This window comes from Fukomys damarensis, unplaced genomic scaffold, assembly GCF_012274545.1.
Source record: "Fukomys damarensis isolate Sample0158 unplaced genomic scaffold, DMR_v1.0_HiC HiC_scaffold_1, whole genome shotgun sequence".
NCBI lineage: Eukaryota > Metazoa > Chordata > Mammalia > Rodentia > Bathyergidae > Fukomys > Fukomys damarensis.
In genome coordinates, this window is record NW_022900913.1 from 45526885 (window position 1) to 45539916 (window position 13032).

At 37.6% G+C, this 13032-nt stretch overlaps 1 protein-coding gene across 1 annotated transcript in view; it reads right to left on the reverse strand.

Moving 5' to 3' along the window:
- Positions 1–507: 507 nt before the first annotated feature.
- Depdc1b (DEP domain containing 1B) overlaps positions 508–13032 on the reverse strand; it is a 64663-nt gene continuing 52138 nt past the window's right edge. The window contains exons 8-11 of the mRNA XM_010626927.3: positions 9135–9301; positions 6302–6478; positions 2463–2648; positions 508–1142 (exon numbers count right to left, since the gene is read on the reverse strand). Coding sequence (XP_010625229.1) covers positions 981–1142; positions 2463–2648; positions 6302–6478; positions 9135–9301 — 692 coding nt within the window. The 3' untranslated portion in view covers positions 508–980. The remainder of the gene's footprint in view (positions 1143–2462; positions 2649–6301; positions 6479–9134; positions 9302–13032) is intronic.

Genomic DNA, 13032 nt, shown 5'->3' on the forward strand with positions numbered 1-13032 from the left:
AAAAACGTGATAAAGTGCTCTCCTGTAGGGCTATACAAAAGCCTAAAATCTCACCTCTCATTTTCTTACAGAAATAAGTGATTTGTATGAGAATTGGCAAAGCCATTTGAAGATACTCTTAGCTGATCTAAATAAATGTAAAAAAAATCAAAACACTAGGTATGGTATATAAAAATATATGAGAACTATTTATTTACATTTCATTTAATTTCAAAAGATGAAAAAGCTGAAAATATTTATGAAAGTAGTAGTCTCATTTTACTTAGTCCATTTATGGTTTTTCACAAAAACAACAGATTTAACTTATAATTATAGGTCTCAAGGGACCCAAAGAATTTATCCAGTTCAATCTTCCATCTTTAGGGAAGAATGAAATTATACCATTGTAGGTAGATGAAAATCTACTCCACTTAGAGGTAAATGACAATTATTACATATAAGAGTCAACTGTAGTAAAATCTATCATAACATCCAACAAATCTGCAATAAAAGACACAGCCACCACAATACAGAACATTAAGAATTTTTTGTACAACACTGAAAAAATGGAATTTACACAGGAGAAATCACAATTGAACATTAAGTCAATAGCATCACAGTTAACAGAGCCCAGTGTCCTTCTTATTTAAGTATTTATACTATTCTTAAGACTTGGTTACAACAAAGACATCAATAACTAGGATAGCACATAATTATTTTATAAACACCATGAAAAACAACAAAAACATTTTTTAAAAATATTTTACACCCTTAGAATCTCAACAATTTCAAACATGTTAACATTACCACTATATATTTGACTCGATTATTGATTTGTACAACTTTACAAATCACAGTCTTACAAAAATACTGACAATGGCTCAATATTTTAAAAAGTCATATCATCCTGTATGTATATTTCAGTAGTTTATATTTTATTCACTATTCACTCAAAACAACAATCACCACAGAGGTCTCTAAACTCTGTCGTTGCAGAAGCTTCACATCCGAAAACTTCTAGTTCTTTGAAATGGCTGGAAAGGGTTTTTCAGTGCCCACATGAACAGCTGTGGTTTGGGTTTGGGTTTTTCAGAAAACAGAAGTGCTTCACTTTCTGGTGTAGGAAATCGTTCTTGGTAGACTTCAGGATAGGATTTCTGAAACTAAGCAAGAGACCCAATAAAAATGAAAAAGACATGGAAGAGCCAAGAAAATAGGGGAGTCAAACTTTCTGTTTGTTTCTTCATTTATTTGTTTGTTTATGGTACTAGGGATTTAACCCAGAGCCTTGGTATTGAGCTACATTTTCAACCCAGTTTTTTTAAGACAGGATTTTGCTAAACCACTAAATTGTCCAGGTTAGGTTTGAACTTGTGATCCTCCTGCCTTAGCCACAGAGTGCTGGGATTACAGGCATGCACCACCACACCCAGGCAGGTCAGCCAAATTTTAATGTAAAAATTGATGATCCCATACTTTCCTGTCTTTGATTATTCTTGCTAAAACATTTGATTTCATTTCTCTTTTAATCCAATTTTCAAAAAAAGCTCTTTTTAAAATCGTATTTCTTAAAATTATCCCACTGTCAACTATAAATAGATCTCACTTTAAAAATATTCACAAGTAACTCTGAGGTAAAAATAACTTATGTTCTATACAATTAAAGAAAACTTTGGCACAACTATGTTTCACCATCTCCCTGATTCTCCAACTCAACCTTGCTAACTTCTGTCCAAATGAAAGAATGTTCCGAAATACATTACTTTACAGAAAGCTTAAAGAGAGGCAATATATTCTTACTTTGAACTTTACCAATGAATTCTTCTCCAAAATTACTGAAAGAAAAAAATGAATAGAAGTCTAGAACCTTGATGCTCTGTGTAATCCTATATATGCTCTGTGACCAGGAATCAAGCTATGTAGTAGCATTCAGTCTTTAAGAACAAATACCATTCACCAGATCAATAATCTTTAACAATGGTCAAAGTACACCTACATCCTCTGAAACATAAGCTGCTGAGTTGCGGAACATCACAGCAAACAAAAATTTAGCAACACCTGAAGCAAGATACCAATTTGACACTGGTTATCCAACACCAATGGCTTTTACACTCTAGACATTTTATGAATTCAATTTAATTTAACTTCTTTAAAAATCAAAAGAAATCTGCCATGTCTGCTTCTCTGAAATAATTGCTCTCCTGATTCACATCGTGCCACATATTAAAAAAACAAATATTAGCGAAAGGCTCTACACATGACGGTTCAATAATGAAAAAGGAACTACATTGGAGAATAGAGATCTGGGAAACTGACCAAAACTATGTAAATTAAAACTTCTGGAATATATGAACTGAATAATATACTTTCCAAACTTCAGCATCTCAGAAAGTAAGAATTTTATGAAATCTATTAAAATAGAAAATAAAACGAAGAAACAAAATGGAGGAGGATAAATGATTTATAAATAATATCCTTATTACCTGTTTCAGTTTTTTCTTCTTCTCTTTACTGGAGAGCTTGGTATCTGTTATAACTTCCTCCAACAAGGCTGCCAAAGGTTCCTGAGAACTGTATGTTCTTTGGTATTCAAATTCCTCAGGACTAATTTGACGGCAAAATGAAGGAGCAGATAAAGTGATATCCATATCAGCTCCTGGGTATTTTATCTGAGGCCCAAGGACAAAAATTGATTTAGATAGATTATGGTGTGTCTCCTAGTCAGAATAGCATGTCATTCCTCAATTTGATTGTGAAAAACTCTATACTGAAAAGTAAAAGTGTTTCCATAATTTCTAAGGAATATCATTATACTCCTAAGTGAAATAAATAAGCCACACATGTATAAATACTAAATAGTTTCCCTGGTGTGAATAATCTGCAATAATACAGAAGATCCTAATAAGATTATTGACATTTAGAAATGGGAAGAAAGGAGCAAAAGATATAGAGAAGATGGGATGGGTAGGGGAAGGGTAATAAGGGAAAAGAAAAAAATGTGAGATAATGAAAAGATGAAAATAAAGTGTTTGTAGATGGGGAGAGAAGGAGGGGGTGAAGGGAGGGCAGGGGTAAGGGGAAAAAATGAGAATCAAGACTTGTCATGTAGAGGTACAAGATCCCAACAATGAATGTAACTGTACTGTATCCCTAAAATGTACCAATAAACTCAATTAAAGCTGAAAAAAAAATAAAACTAGTTTTAAATATAAGATTTTTACCTTTTTTAACCCAAGAAAAATAAGCCAACCAACAAAAAGAGTCTTACATTATTTTAAAGATCTGAAATACAAACATATTGAGTAAAATAAAATTCAAAACAGGTACAATGTTGAATCATATATTATGCATCATGCAGGCTCCTCCCACATCTGGAGAGTCTGATTCTCCCTGTCTCAGCTGGGGACAGACAGAGAGAGGCTCAGGTCCATATGCACAGTTATGCAGAGAGGTACCATGAACACCCCTGTGACACGTATTCCTTGTAATCAAGTAAAAAGAACAAAGGTACAGAACTGCACTGGGCAAAAAGAAAGAGGGAGAAATAGGAGAAAGAAAAGCAAGGACTGTGGATAAATCAACATTCCTTAAAAAACTTCATTTTAAGCAGGGAATGGTAGCACATGCCTGTAATTTCAGAAATGGGAGACTGAGGCAGGAGGACTGAGAACTTGAGGCCAGCCCAGACTACATCATGAGAAGTGATCTCAAAAAAAAAAAAAAAAAAAAAAATTACTTAATTTTAGAGTTCAGCATTTTTTTCAAAAAATATAGCACCTAACTATTCTTTAGTGGGTAAAATTCCCACTACTGCACTTACTACTTTGGTTTAAGATCTCTCACCCCAAGAAGCCACAGCTAAAAATGAATTCTGCTGTCAAAAGACATGATTATATTAAGCACATTCTATGCATGCCTCAATGTTATTTTCATCAGATCAATTAGAGACAACTTCAAGAGAGACAGACAAGAACCATAGGGAAAGAGATCTACTGTCTTGAAGAAAGGCAGGAAAAACTGAAAAGGGCCAGCATAAAGAGTGAGGTCTAGGTAGGGTACAACAGTCAGAAGCTAGGGCATGAGAAAAACACTAGATACAAAGCTTGAAGGGCGTAAGAAGAAGGCTGCAGATAAGGACATTAGAAGGCTGAGCTTAAAAAATATTGCCTACTTCACAATTTTTCCCAGGGCCAGCTTTGAAAGTGTGCCCAAGCAATTCGCTGGAATAGTCCAGACAACATGGAGTTTCCACAAAAACACCATTCAGCTGTGATATCATGTGGGGCTCAGTGGCCTTGTCATGAGAACAGAGATCTTTAGGCTGTGAGTGCCAAAATGAACAACTGTTCGGCAATTTTTCCAAGTATTTCCAAAAAAGAAAAAGTAATTGGACAACTGAGTAGTTACCGATTTTATTCAGTGCACAATGCAGTGCCTCTTCACAAGATCATGTTCATCTGCAGTTAAATTAATCATTCTGGCTCAGCCTTCTAATCTTCAAGTGATAGCAAAGGGCTCATGGGGCTCTGCTGCAGCATTACACGTCTGAGCTGTGTGTGTGTATGTGTGTGTGTGTGTGTGTGTGTGAATGCACAAACCTAACCAGAGCAGCACTGATAAAATGGTCCTGTGTGAAAATCCCATGGAACATTTCTTTTCACTTTTACTCTTTAAAAGTTGGGCTCCAAAAAATATTAGGGCAAAAGAGATAAACTAGAGAATCAGCAAGATTATACTTTTCACCCATGAAAATAGCAGAGATATGGTATGTATTTTGATAATTTTCAAAGTAGGCAAAGAGAAAAAAAAGAGAAACTCATTTCTTTATAAAACTGACCCAAATGTAAATTAAAACCATCAAATTAAAAGAAAGCTTGACAATATGCTATCAATACTTAAATGTCAATCACAGGGTATCACTTAAATAAATTATAGTATACCCTTATTATGGAATACTATGTTGTCAGTAATGACGTTAATGACATAACAATACTAGTAACAGCACCTGCTACTTTACATGTATTAAGCCATCTGATCTCCATAACAATCTTATGAGCTAAATCTTTGCTATTATTCCCATTTTACAGAGGAGAAGGAAGAGAGTTTGGGGCAGATGTGGAAGCAGAGTGACATTACATAACATGCTGTGTTAGATTAACTAATGGGCAACTTGCAGTGCCCAGCTGAACTGAATCAGCATGGTCTAGGCGTGGAAGACCCACCTGAGGATTGTTACTAATAGCCATAAAAGAGAACTACATGGGAAGATTACGGGCAGTTGATTTTCTATGAGAAGCTTGCTGCTAATCGTTTTCCTGACACAAACTTGGCTGTTGTCCTTGCAGAAGGAGCTTGAGGCCTTACTGTCACTGAGAATGGCTGCTATTCTTGTCATAGGAGCTCTGATCTTCACCATGAGTGCCACCTCCTGGCTCCAGTTTAGGTCCTTTAGCCTGGTGGCACAAATCCTTCACCCTCCAAGCACAGGCTTTTTGGCTTCCACCCCTGGCCTTTGGGTCTTCCGGATGTAGATCCTCCATATGGACAAGCATGAGACATTGCCATGGGCTCTAGGCCACTGGCTGGACTCGGGAAGGACACTGCCTTGGACTCAAGCCTTTGGCTGGACTTGTGTGGGATATTGCTGTGGGATTCAGACCCTTGGCTGGATTTTTGGGCTTCTAGTGTGTGGCTAATCTTTTGTACACCTCTGTGTTTGACTTTTTGGGTAATTATCATAAAATTATCCTATGAACTATGTGTCCTCTATTAAATGTATTCCCTTGACAAATCCCTGACTACAACAAATGTCTATGGTCAAACGGCTACTAAAGGGTACAACATGAACTCAAACACCTTTTAGGTACATAGTCTCTGCTCTTGGCCAATCTAGTGTCAACCAAGAATATTTGAAGATGTGGGGAATTTTTTCATGTATGGTTAAATGAGAGAAGTTACAATAAAGAGAGAAAAGAAAGGAAATGGAGAAAAGGGAGAGAGAAAGGAAGGAAAAAAAACACAATGAACTACAATACTACACACATTTTGCTGTAACTCTGATATATTTTGGCGTATATAATCTACATTTTACAAATTTCATCAATTTATCAGAGTGATAGCCACACAGCACTAACCAACGTAAGTACTCAAAGAATGCATTCCATAAGATTTTCAAAAACAGCAAACACCTGTAGTTCTTACAACGTGCCAATAGCTGTTATATATACACTTTGTACATAATTAACTCAATCCTCGTAACAAAAAGTCCCCCAAAGCCTAGAAAGCTTGCATGACTTTCCACTGATACTATTCCCTCCATTACCTGGACTCTTTGTAGATGAGCCACACGCTCTTCTATAGAAGTCTGCAAGGCCAAAGGGACTTTCAGAATCTCCTGGTAATTGTCCATCAAAAATGTCACCAACCTAGCAGCTAATAACTCATCCAAGTCTACTTCATCCTTGGAACACAAGATGCAATGGGAAAATGTCTGGACCATCTAAACGGGGACAAAGGGGTAAATACAGGATAAGTTGTCAGGGTTTTTTTATTTTGGTTTTTTTCTCCTTCCTCTGAATGGGATCCAATCTAGTTGGCAGAAAGTGATAATCAGTGAGAAATGGCATAAGTCTAATATCCTCCCAGGTACCTAGCCATCTTAGGCCGATGGTCTCAGAACTAGAAAGAACAAAGTATGCACCGCTTGATTAAGATAGTTACCTGAAAGATGTTCATCTGAAGAATTTTTTTAACTCTGCTTTTTCTGAGAGCAGGAATTTAAACACACACGTACAAATTCTGAACATTAGTACCACCATAACTTGGGTCACGCTGCACTTTTTTTCCTCTCTTTAGCAGTACTAGGGATTGAACTCAGATGCTTCATATTAATCTGTATCTCCAGATCATATTTTATTTATTTTGAGACAGGGTCTGTTAAATTGTCTAGGTTAAGCTCAAAAAACTTGTGATTCTCCTTCCTCAGCCACTTACAGGTGAGCACCACTATGCCACCTTCATGTAGCACTTTTAAATTTAATGTACTTTACAGCTTTTTGGTCATATAATATCCTAATTTCACTACCGATTTTTTTTTAAACCTGGTAAGAGTCTGTGCACCTCAACTATTACATCTTTTCCTAGTTAACCATTTTCTACAGTATTTTGGATGTATGCTTCACAAACACCTTTAAACAAAGCATAGGACTTTACAAGAAGTGCATTAAGTGACTGAACTTTCTTTACAGTAGCCAGAAATACAAAATAAAAAATTAACATAATTTCCATAGAATTAACCACTCCCTTTTTCATACTATCCTCTAGACAGACTTCTTGCCCTCTTTCTAATTTTATTGCTGACAATCTCACTTTAAAATTTGTAAGCGTGAAATCATATAATTTTGTTTAATAAGACTGGTGCTATGACTTAGCTCTGAAATGTCCCCCCGAAGTCACATGTGTTCAGAGGTGGGCTCTCTGGATGGTGACTGGACTGGACCCTGGGGTTCTATGCCCATCTGTGGATTGGTCCACTGAGTACCTAGCTGGAAGACTATCAGGAAATGGTGCTGATGAAGGGGCCACTGGGCATGGCTTTGCAGGATGTTATCTCCTGCTCAGACTCTTCCCTCTCTCTCATTCAGTTGCCATGGGTTGAGCAGCTTTCCTCCACCAAGTCCTTCTGCCATGCTGTGCTGTGGAGCCAGATGGCCATAAACTGAAATCTGTGCCTGGTGTCAGGTATGCTGGCTAACACAACTGGATTCTATCAACACACTGCAAATACTTTAATCTTCACTCACAGAGAGATACATAGGCAGAGACTTTTGTGTAGAAATCATCCTAGGGGATATGTGAAGAGAAATTTCACACATGCCTATGGGGAACAGCTGCAGTGTTTTCAACTGCTCTGAAAGGTTCATTAGCTCCCAACCCATCCACCCACCCAAAAGTGAGGTCCATAATCACACCTCTCGCACAGAATGCTCCTCGGACCTTACCCAGGGTTCTCTAAGGCTAGGCCAGGGGACCCCTGCTACTACCCAGAAGTTTACGAGGATATGGAAGGGTCACACTTTATGCTCAAGCAACTATGTTGCTCCAAGCTTTTTTTTTTTTTTTTTTTATGAAAATGAAGAGATTTTGTTAGTAAGTAAATTCTAAACATAAATTATTTAAAAACACATGCTGATAGAAGTAGAATCTAACAGGTGCTTACCAGAGGCTAGAAGAGGGTAAGGGGGAAAAGGGAGCTATTGATCAAAGGATACAAAGTTCCAGTTAGATAAGAGGAATTAAGTTTCAGAGAGATATTGGACACCATGCCAAAAATACTTAATTTAATGTATTATTTAAAAAATACAATATAGGAGGCCAGGGATTTAGCTCAGTTCCAGCTCCTGCCTCACAAGGACCAAAATTCAATCCCTGGTACCAAAATAAATACAATATAGGTATGCTAATGAATGTATTAATTAGCTTGATTTAATCTTTAGACCGTAAATACTAAAACATCACATTGTATCCCATTAATGCACACAACTTTTGTCAATTAAAACAATAATAAGAAATATAAACCCATATGAAAAACCACATGCTGACATTACAAAGTACAAATGAAAAATTATCAGGTGTTTTTAAACTTAATAGAAAAATATTACCATTCACGGACCATCAGACCTTACCAAGAGATGTGTGTCTTCCTCTCCTCCCAAGGTGTCTAGACCAACTATGGATTTTACTTTGTCCCTTTTTAATCCATTGTATATGCTGCATCTCTCTTGCTCATTATAATCAAAGCTTTGAGATGCTGTCTGTGTGGAGTGGGAAAGACTTTTCTTTCTTTATAGATCTTTTCCCTTTCTGTTCATCCTTCATTCTCTTTGTAATGACAGTAGGGAGCAGCTTACAAAGTGGTACAGCGGGACGCAGCATGTATCTCCACACTCAGTCATTCTGACTTACTCTCTAGTTTCCGTTATATTCTTTAAAACTCTGAGGCCAGAAGCACATGACCAGCCTGGCTGGAGAGCTGGATTTCACTCTTCCAACCAGCTGCCTTGCACCTTCCTCTAATCACTAAAACTAGTACACCTGACTCAGTCAAATTTCATCCCAAAAATTCAGGTTCCAGTAAATGCTAACAATGAACCTACCAGGGTCCGAGTCCCAAAACCATCACACAGGGGTGGCATTTCTTTATTTAAGCAGATCCTCGCCATCATCCTCAACAGCAGCTGTAACTTTCTCCTATTCTCAGGAGGCAGGAGGAGGCAACAAATCTGAAATGCTTCAACTGCCATTTTCTCTTTCTGCAACAAACCTGATTCAGAAAAGAAGTTTCATCTTTTAAAACCTATAGCCTACTGGACTCTATGTTGACATTTTTACAAAATATATATTCCTAAAACAATATGAAAAATTTTCACATATTCATATATACCTTGCCAGTTGAATATAGATCCACTGCCACTCAGCAATCAGCACAGAAAATGCAAATCATCAACCAGAGATAATAATGTACAAGAAATACAACCATGTGTCCCTCCCAGACACAATACAGATATAGCTAAATGATCAAGGCACTTTCCCACTCACCTAACCCCCAACACTCACACTGTTAGGGTCCAAGGTAACACGAGCAAGGACGTGACTGCACCATGACTGCCCTGCATGCTGGACTCCCCATGGCCAGCAGGCTCACCATCTTACGTGACTCTCACAGACTAAATACAATAATGGGGCAAATGACCCCAAAGTCAGTCCACTGCCAAACAACTCTGCTTCTTCCTGATAACACCTGTCAAATAAGACTTCCTTTCACTTTCCTGGAGTTAAATACCACACGATTCTATCATGTTATAATACCATTCATTCTCACTTCAAATATGGTTTTGTTAAAAATTTAGGATATGTAAAGCCAGCTGTGGTGGCATACACCTGTAATCCCAGCATTCTGGGAGGCTGATGTAGAAGGATCACAAGTTCAAACCCAGTCTAGGCAACTCAGTGAGCCCTGTCTCAAAGACTGAAAAAAAAGGACTGGAGATGTAGTTCAGAGAGAGGCCTCTGGGTTCAATCCCCAATATCTTAAAAAAAATTTTTTTTAAGGTATTTTAATAGTCTTCTTTCAAACCATATTTAAGGTTTTTAATAAAGTACTACTGCTTCCATTATTTCAAGTTCTCATTAGTTTTTTTACTTAAAGCCAAAACCATTAAATTACACTGAATAAAGACTTACTACCTTCTGTGACATCATGGAAATTATGATAGGTCTTAGAAATACAAAGAGACACCTAGTCCTTCCTGTGAAAAAGGGGAAGTCTCTAAACAAGTAAGTGCGAGGCTACTGCAAGAAACAACTAGGGGCACATTAGGAAAACAACAAGTTATTCAGTGTCACTGCAACATAGGCTATAAGGGCAAGGACTTATAGAAGTGAATGAAGAAAAGTCAGCACACTGGGAAACTGAGGCAGAAGGATTTTAAATTCAACCCCAGCCTGTCTCAAAAAAAGGGGAGGGAGGAGGCTGGAAATACAGCTCAGTACAAAGGTCCTAGGATCAATCCCCAGTACCACCACCAAAAAAAAAAAAAAAAAAAAAAAAAAAAAAAAAAAAAAAAAACAAACAAACAAACAAAATGTCAGCAGAGATGAGATCTTGGAAGATCCTGAATACCAGACTAAACAGCTCGAGTTTAATCCCAAAAAAGGAGGGATGTAAATTGACTGTATATGGAAGGAAAGGGGGAGAAAAGGAAAATTTTGGTTTACTTGTTTGTGGTACTGAGGATTAAACCTGGAGCTGTTAGAGCCTTGGGTATACCATTCAAATGCTCCTGTACTGCATCACCAACCCAAGAGCTTTAACAAAGGTTCTGATTCTGGACATGCACAGGAAATGCCACTCACTGACTGCTGATTATCATAATAAACTATGTGGACCTGATTTCAATTCTATGTAATCAAATTCATGGAAAGAAAAAAGGCCTCTGTTTTAATTCATTCATTCATTCATTTACCCCGCAAGCATTAATTAAGCCCTGACTCTATTCCAGGAACTGTTTTAAGTAACATACAGTGAAGGTAAATCAGGATTGCTGTCTGGATCCTGCACTCCCTCTCCATAGAGGATAAAACATGAGAGGTAGAAACATGATGGCAGGTGGAAAGACACCATGGATGACAGATAAAGCAGGAAAGGCGCTGTGGGGTGACGGGATACATATTTTGAAAATTACAATATTTCTCCTCTGTCTGAGGAGGTGACATGTGAACAGAGACCTGAAGGAAAGGAGCTTCAGCAAGAAAATGTGCGGAAGACACTGGAGAGGGGCAGCAAAGACAAAGATGGCGGCGACATGAGCATGTGCTCCGAGTGTCTGAGGGCAGAGAGAGGCCAGTGTGCAGAAGGCAGTGGGAAAGGAAAGGACCAGCCAGAGATGCGGAGAAAGGCCATGAGCCAGCCCACACAAATCTGTGCAGGTTACTGCAAAGGACTTCGGGTTTCACTGTAAATTAAATCCTGCTTCCATTTCTACGCTTCCTGCTTATTCCCTAAAGCCTATTGTGTTAGTCTGAAAATTCTTGCTTCTTCCAAGTTATAAACACCTTCAGAGAGTCAGATTTCATCCTACTGGGTGGCTGTACAAATAGTATATTGCTTTATGAATGAGACAGCAAGCTAACTGAAACTACAATGCATTTCCTTTGGCAAGCCAAGTTTACTAGTAGAATGCAAGATATAAAGATAAACACTCAAATCCTGTTCATCAACATTGTGTTATAGCTATTAAAAGTAATAAGTTTTGAAGTTATGAAATAATCACAGTACAATATTTAAGGAAATAATTGCAAAAATAATAAATACACCATTTATAAAAACTTTATTAAGATATTTTGACAAATTTTAACTTTATATTAAGGAATATACAAAAAGGTTGTAAAATAATCAACAATTTTTTATTTACAAACTTATTTCATGGGATACTATTACACAAATAGGTAAAAATTATAACTAGAATTTGTTTTAATTTTTTAAATACTAAATTCCACGTTTCAAGTTGATTCCATGGGAAGAGCCAAACTTGGAGAATGTTGTGATTATAGGCTTCATAAACATTAAATGAGAAGGTACAGGTAAACCATTTCTGGAATATACCTAAATAAACCTACCTACTAGGTGAGGAGAGACCATACTGGACTTACAGACATGCTAATAATGCAGTGGTATCCCTGTGATACGGAGACATCTTTTTCTTCCTTTCTGCCACTAATCCCACCTGAGACCCCTCTGTAATTCTTTCTAACTGCCAAGCTTCCCATCTCCTGTGAGAAAACAAACCAGGCCACTAATCCCCTCCTCCTTTAGATCCCTGTTTCTCCAAACTAAGTCCCTGCTTCTGACAGTAAAGGACCCATCAGTAACTTGGATGGAAGAAAGTCTCTATTGCCCACTGTTGGATAATGGGGAGGTGCAGGGTTGGACTGGTTACAGGCAAAACTAAAACAGTGCAAGCAAAGATGACGTTCCTGACACCCTCATTTTATCAGAGTGGAAGAAAACTGCTTAGGTATTGCTATAGTTTGTATCTGGTTGTCCCCCTAAAGCCTCACATGCTCGGAGATGGGACTTTTGGGAGATGGCTGGATCTAGGGTGCGTGAATCTGTATAGATAATGGGCAGGCCCACACTGAGTGTGGTGTAAGCCTGGATGGTCTATAGACAAAGTATTGTTATTGCTGCAGCTGCTGCTTGCTGCCTCCTGCCTACCTTGCCATGTACCATTTCTCCTCTGCAATGCCCTTCAGCCTTGCTGCCCTTCCTTGCAGCCAGCCAAATATGGACCAAAACCTCTATAATCTGTGATCTAAAATAAACCTATTCTTTTTCACTTTGTGGTATGGGGTATTTTGTCTCAGCAAGGAGAAAAGTAAGACAGATCTGTAACTACATCTTTGAAGCAAGTTAAGGTACATAATGAATTAAGTAGGACCCATAAACTGATAGATATTACAATATAACCATTCTTTTTTTTTTTTTTTTTTTTT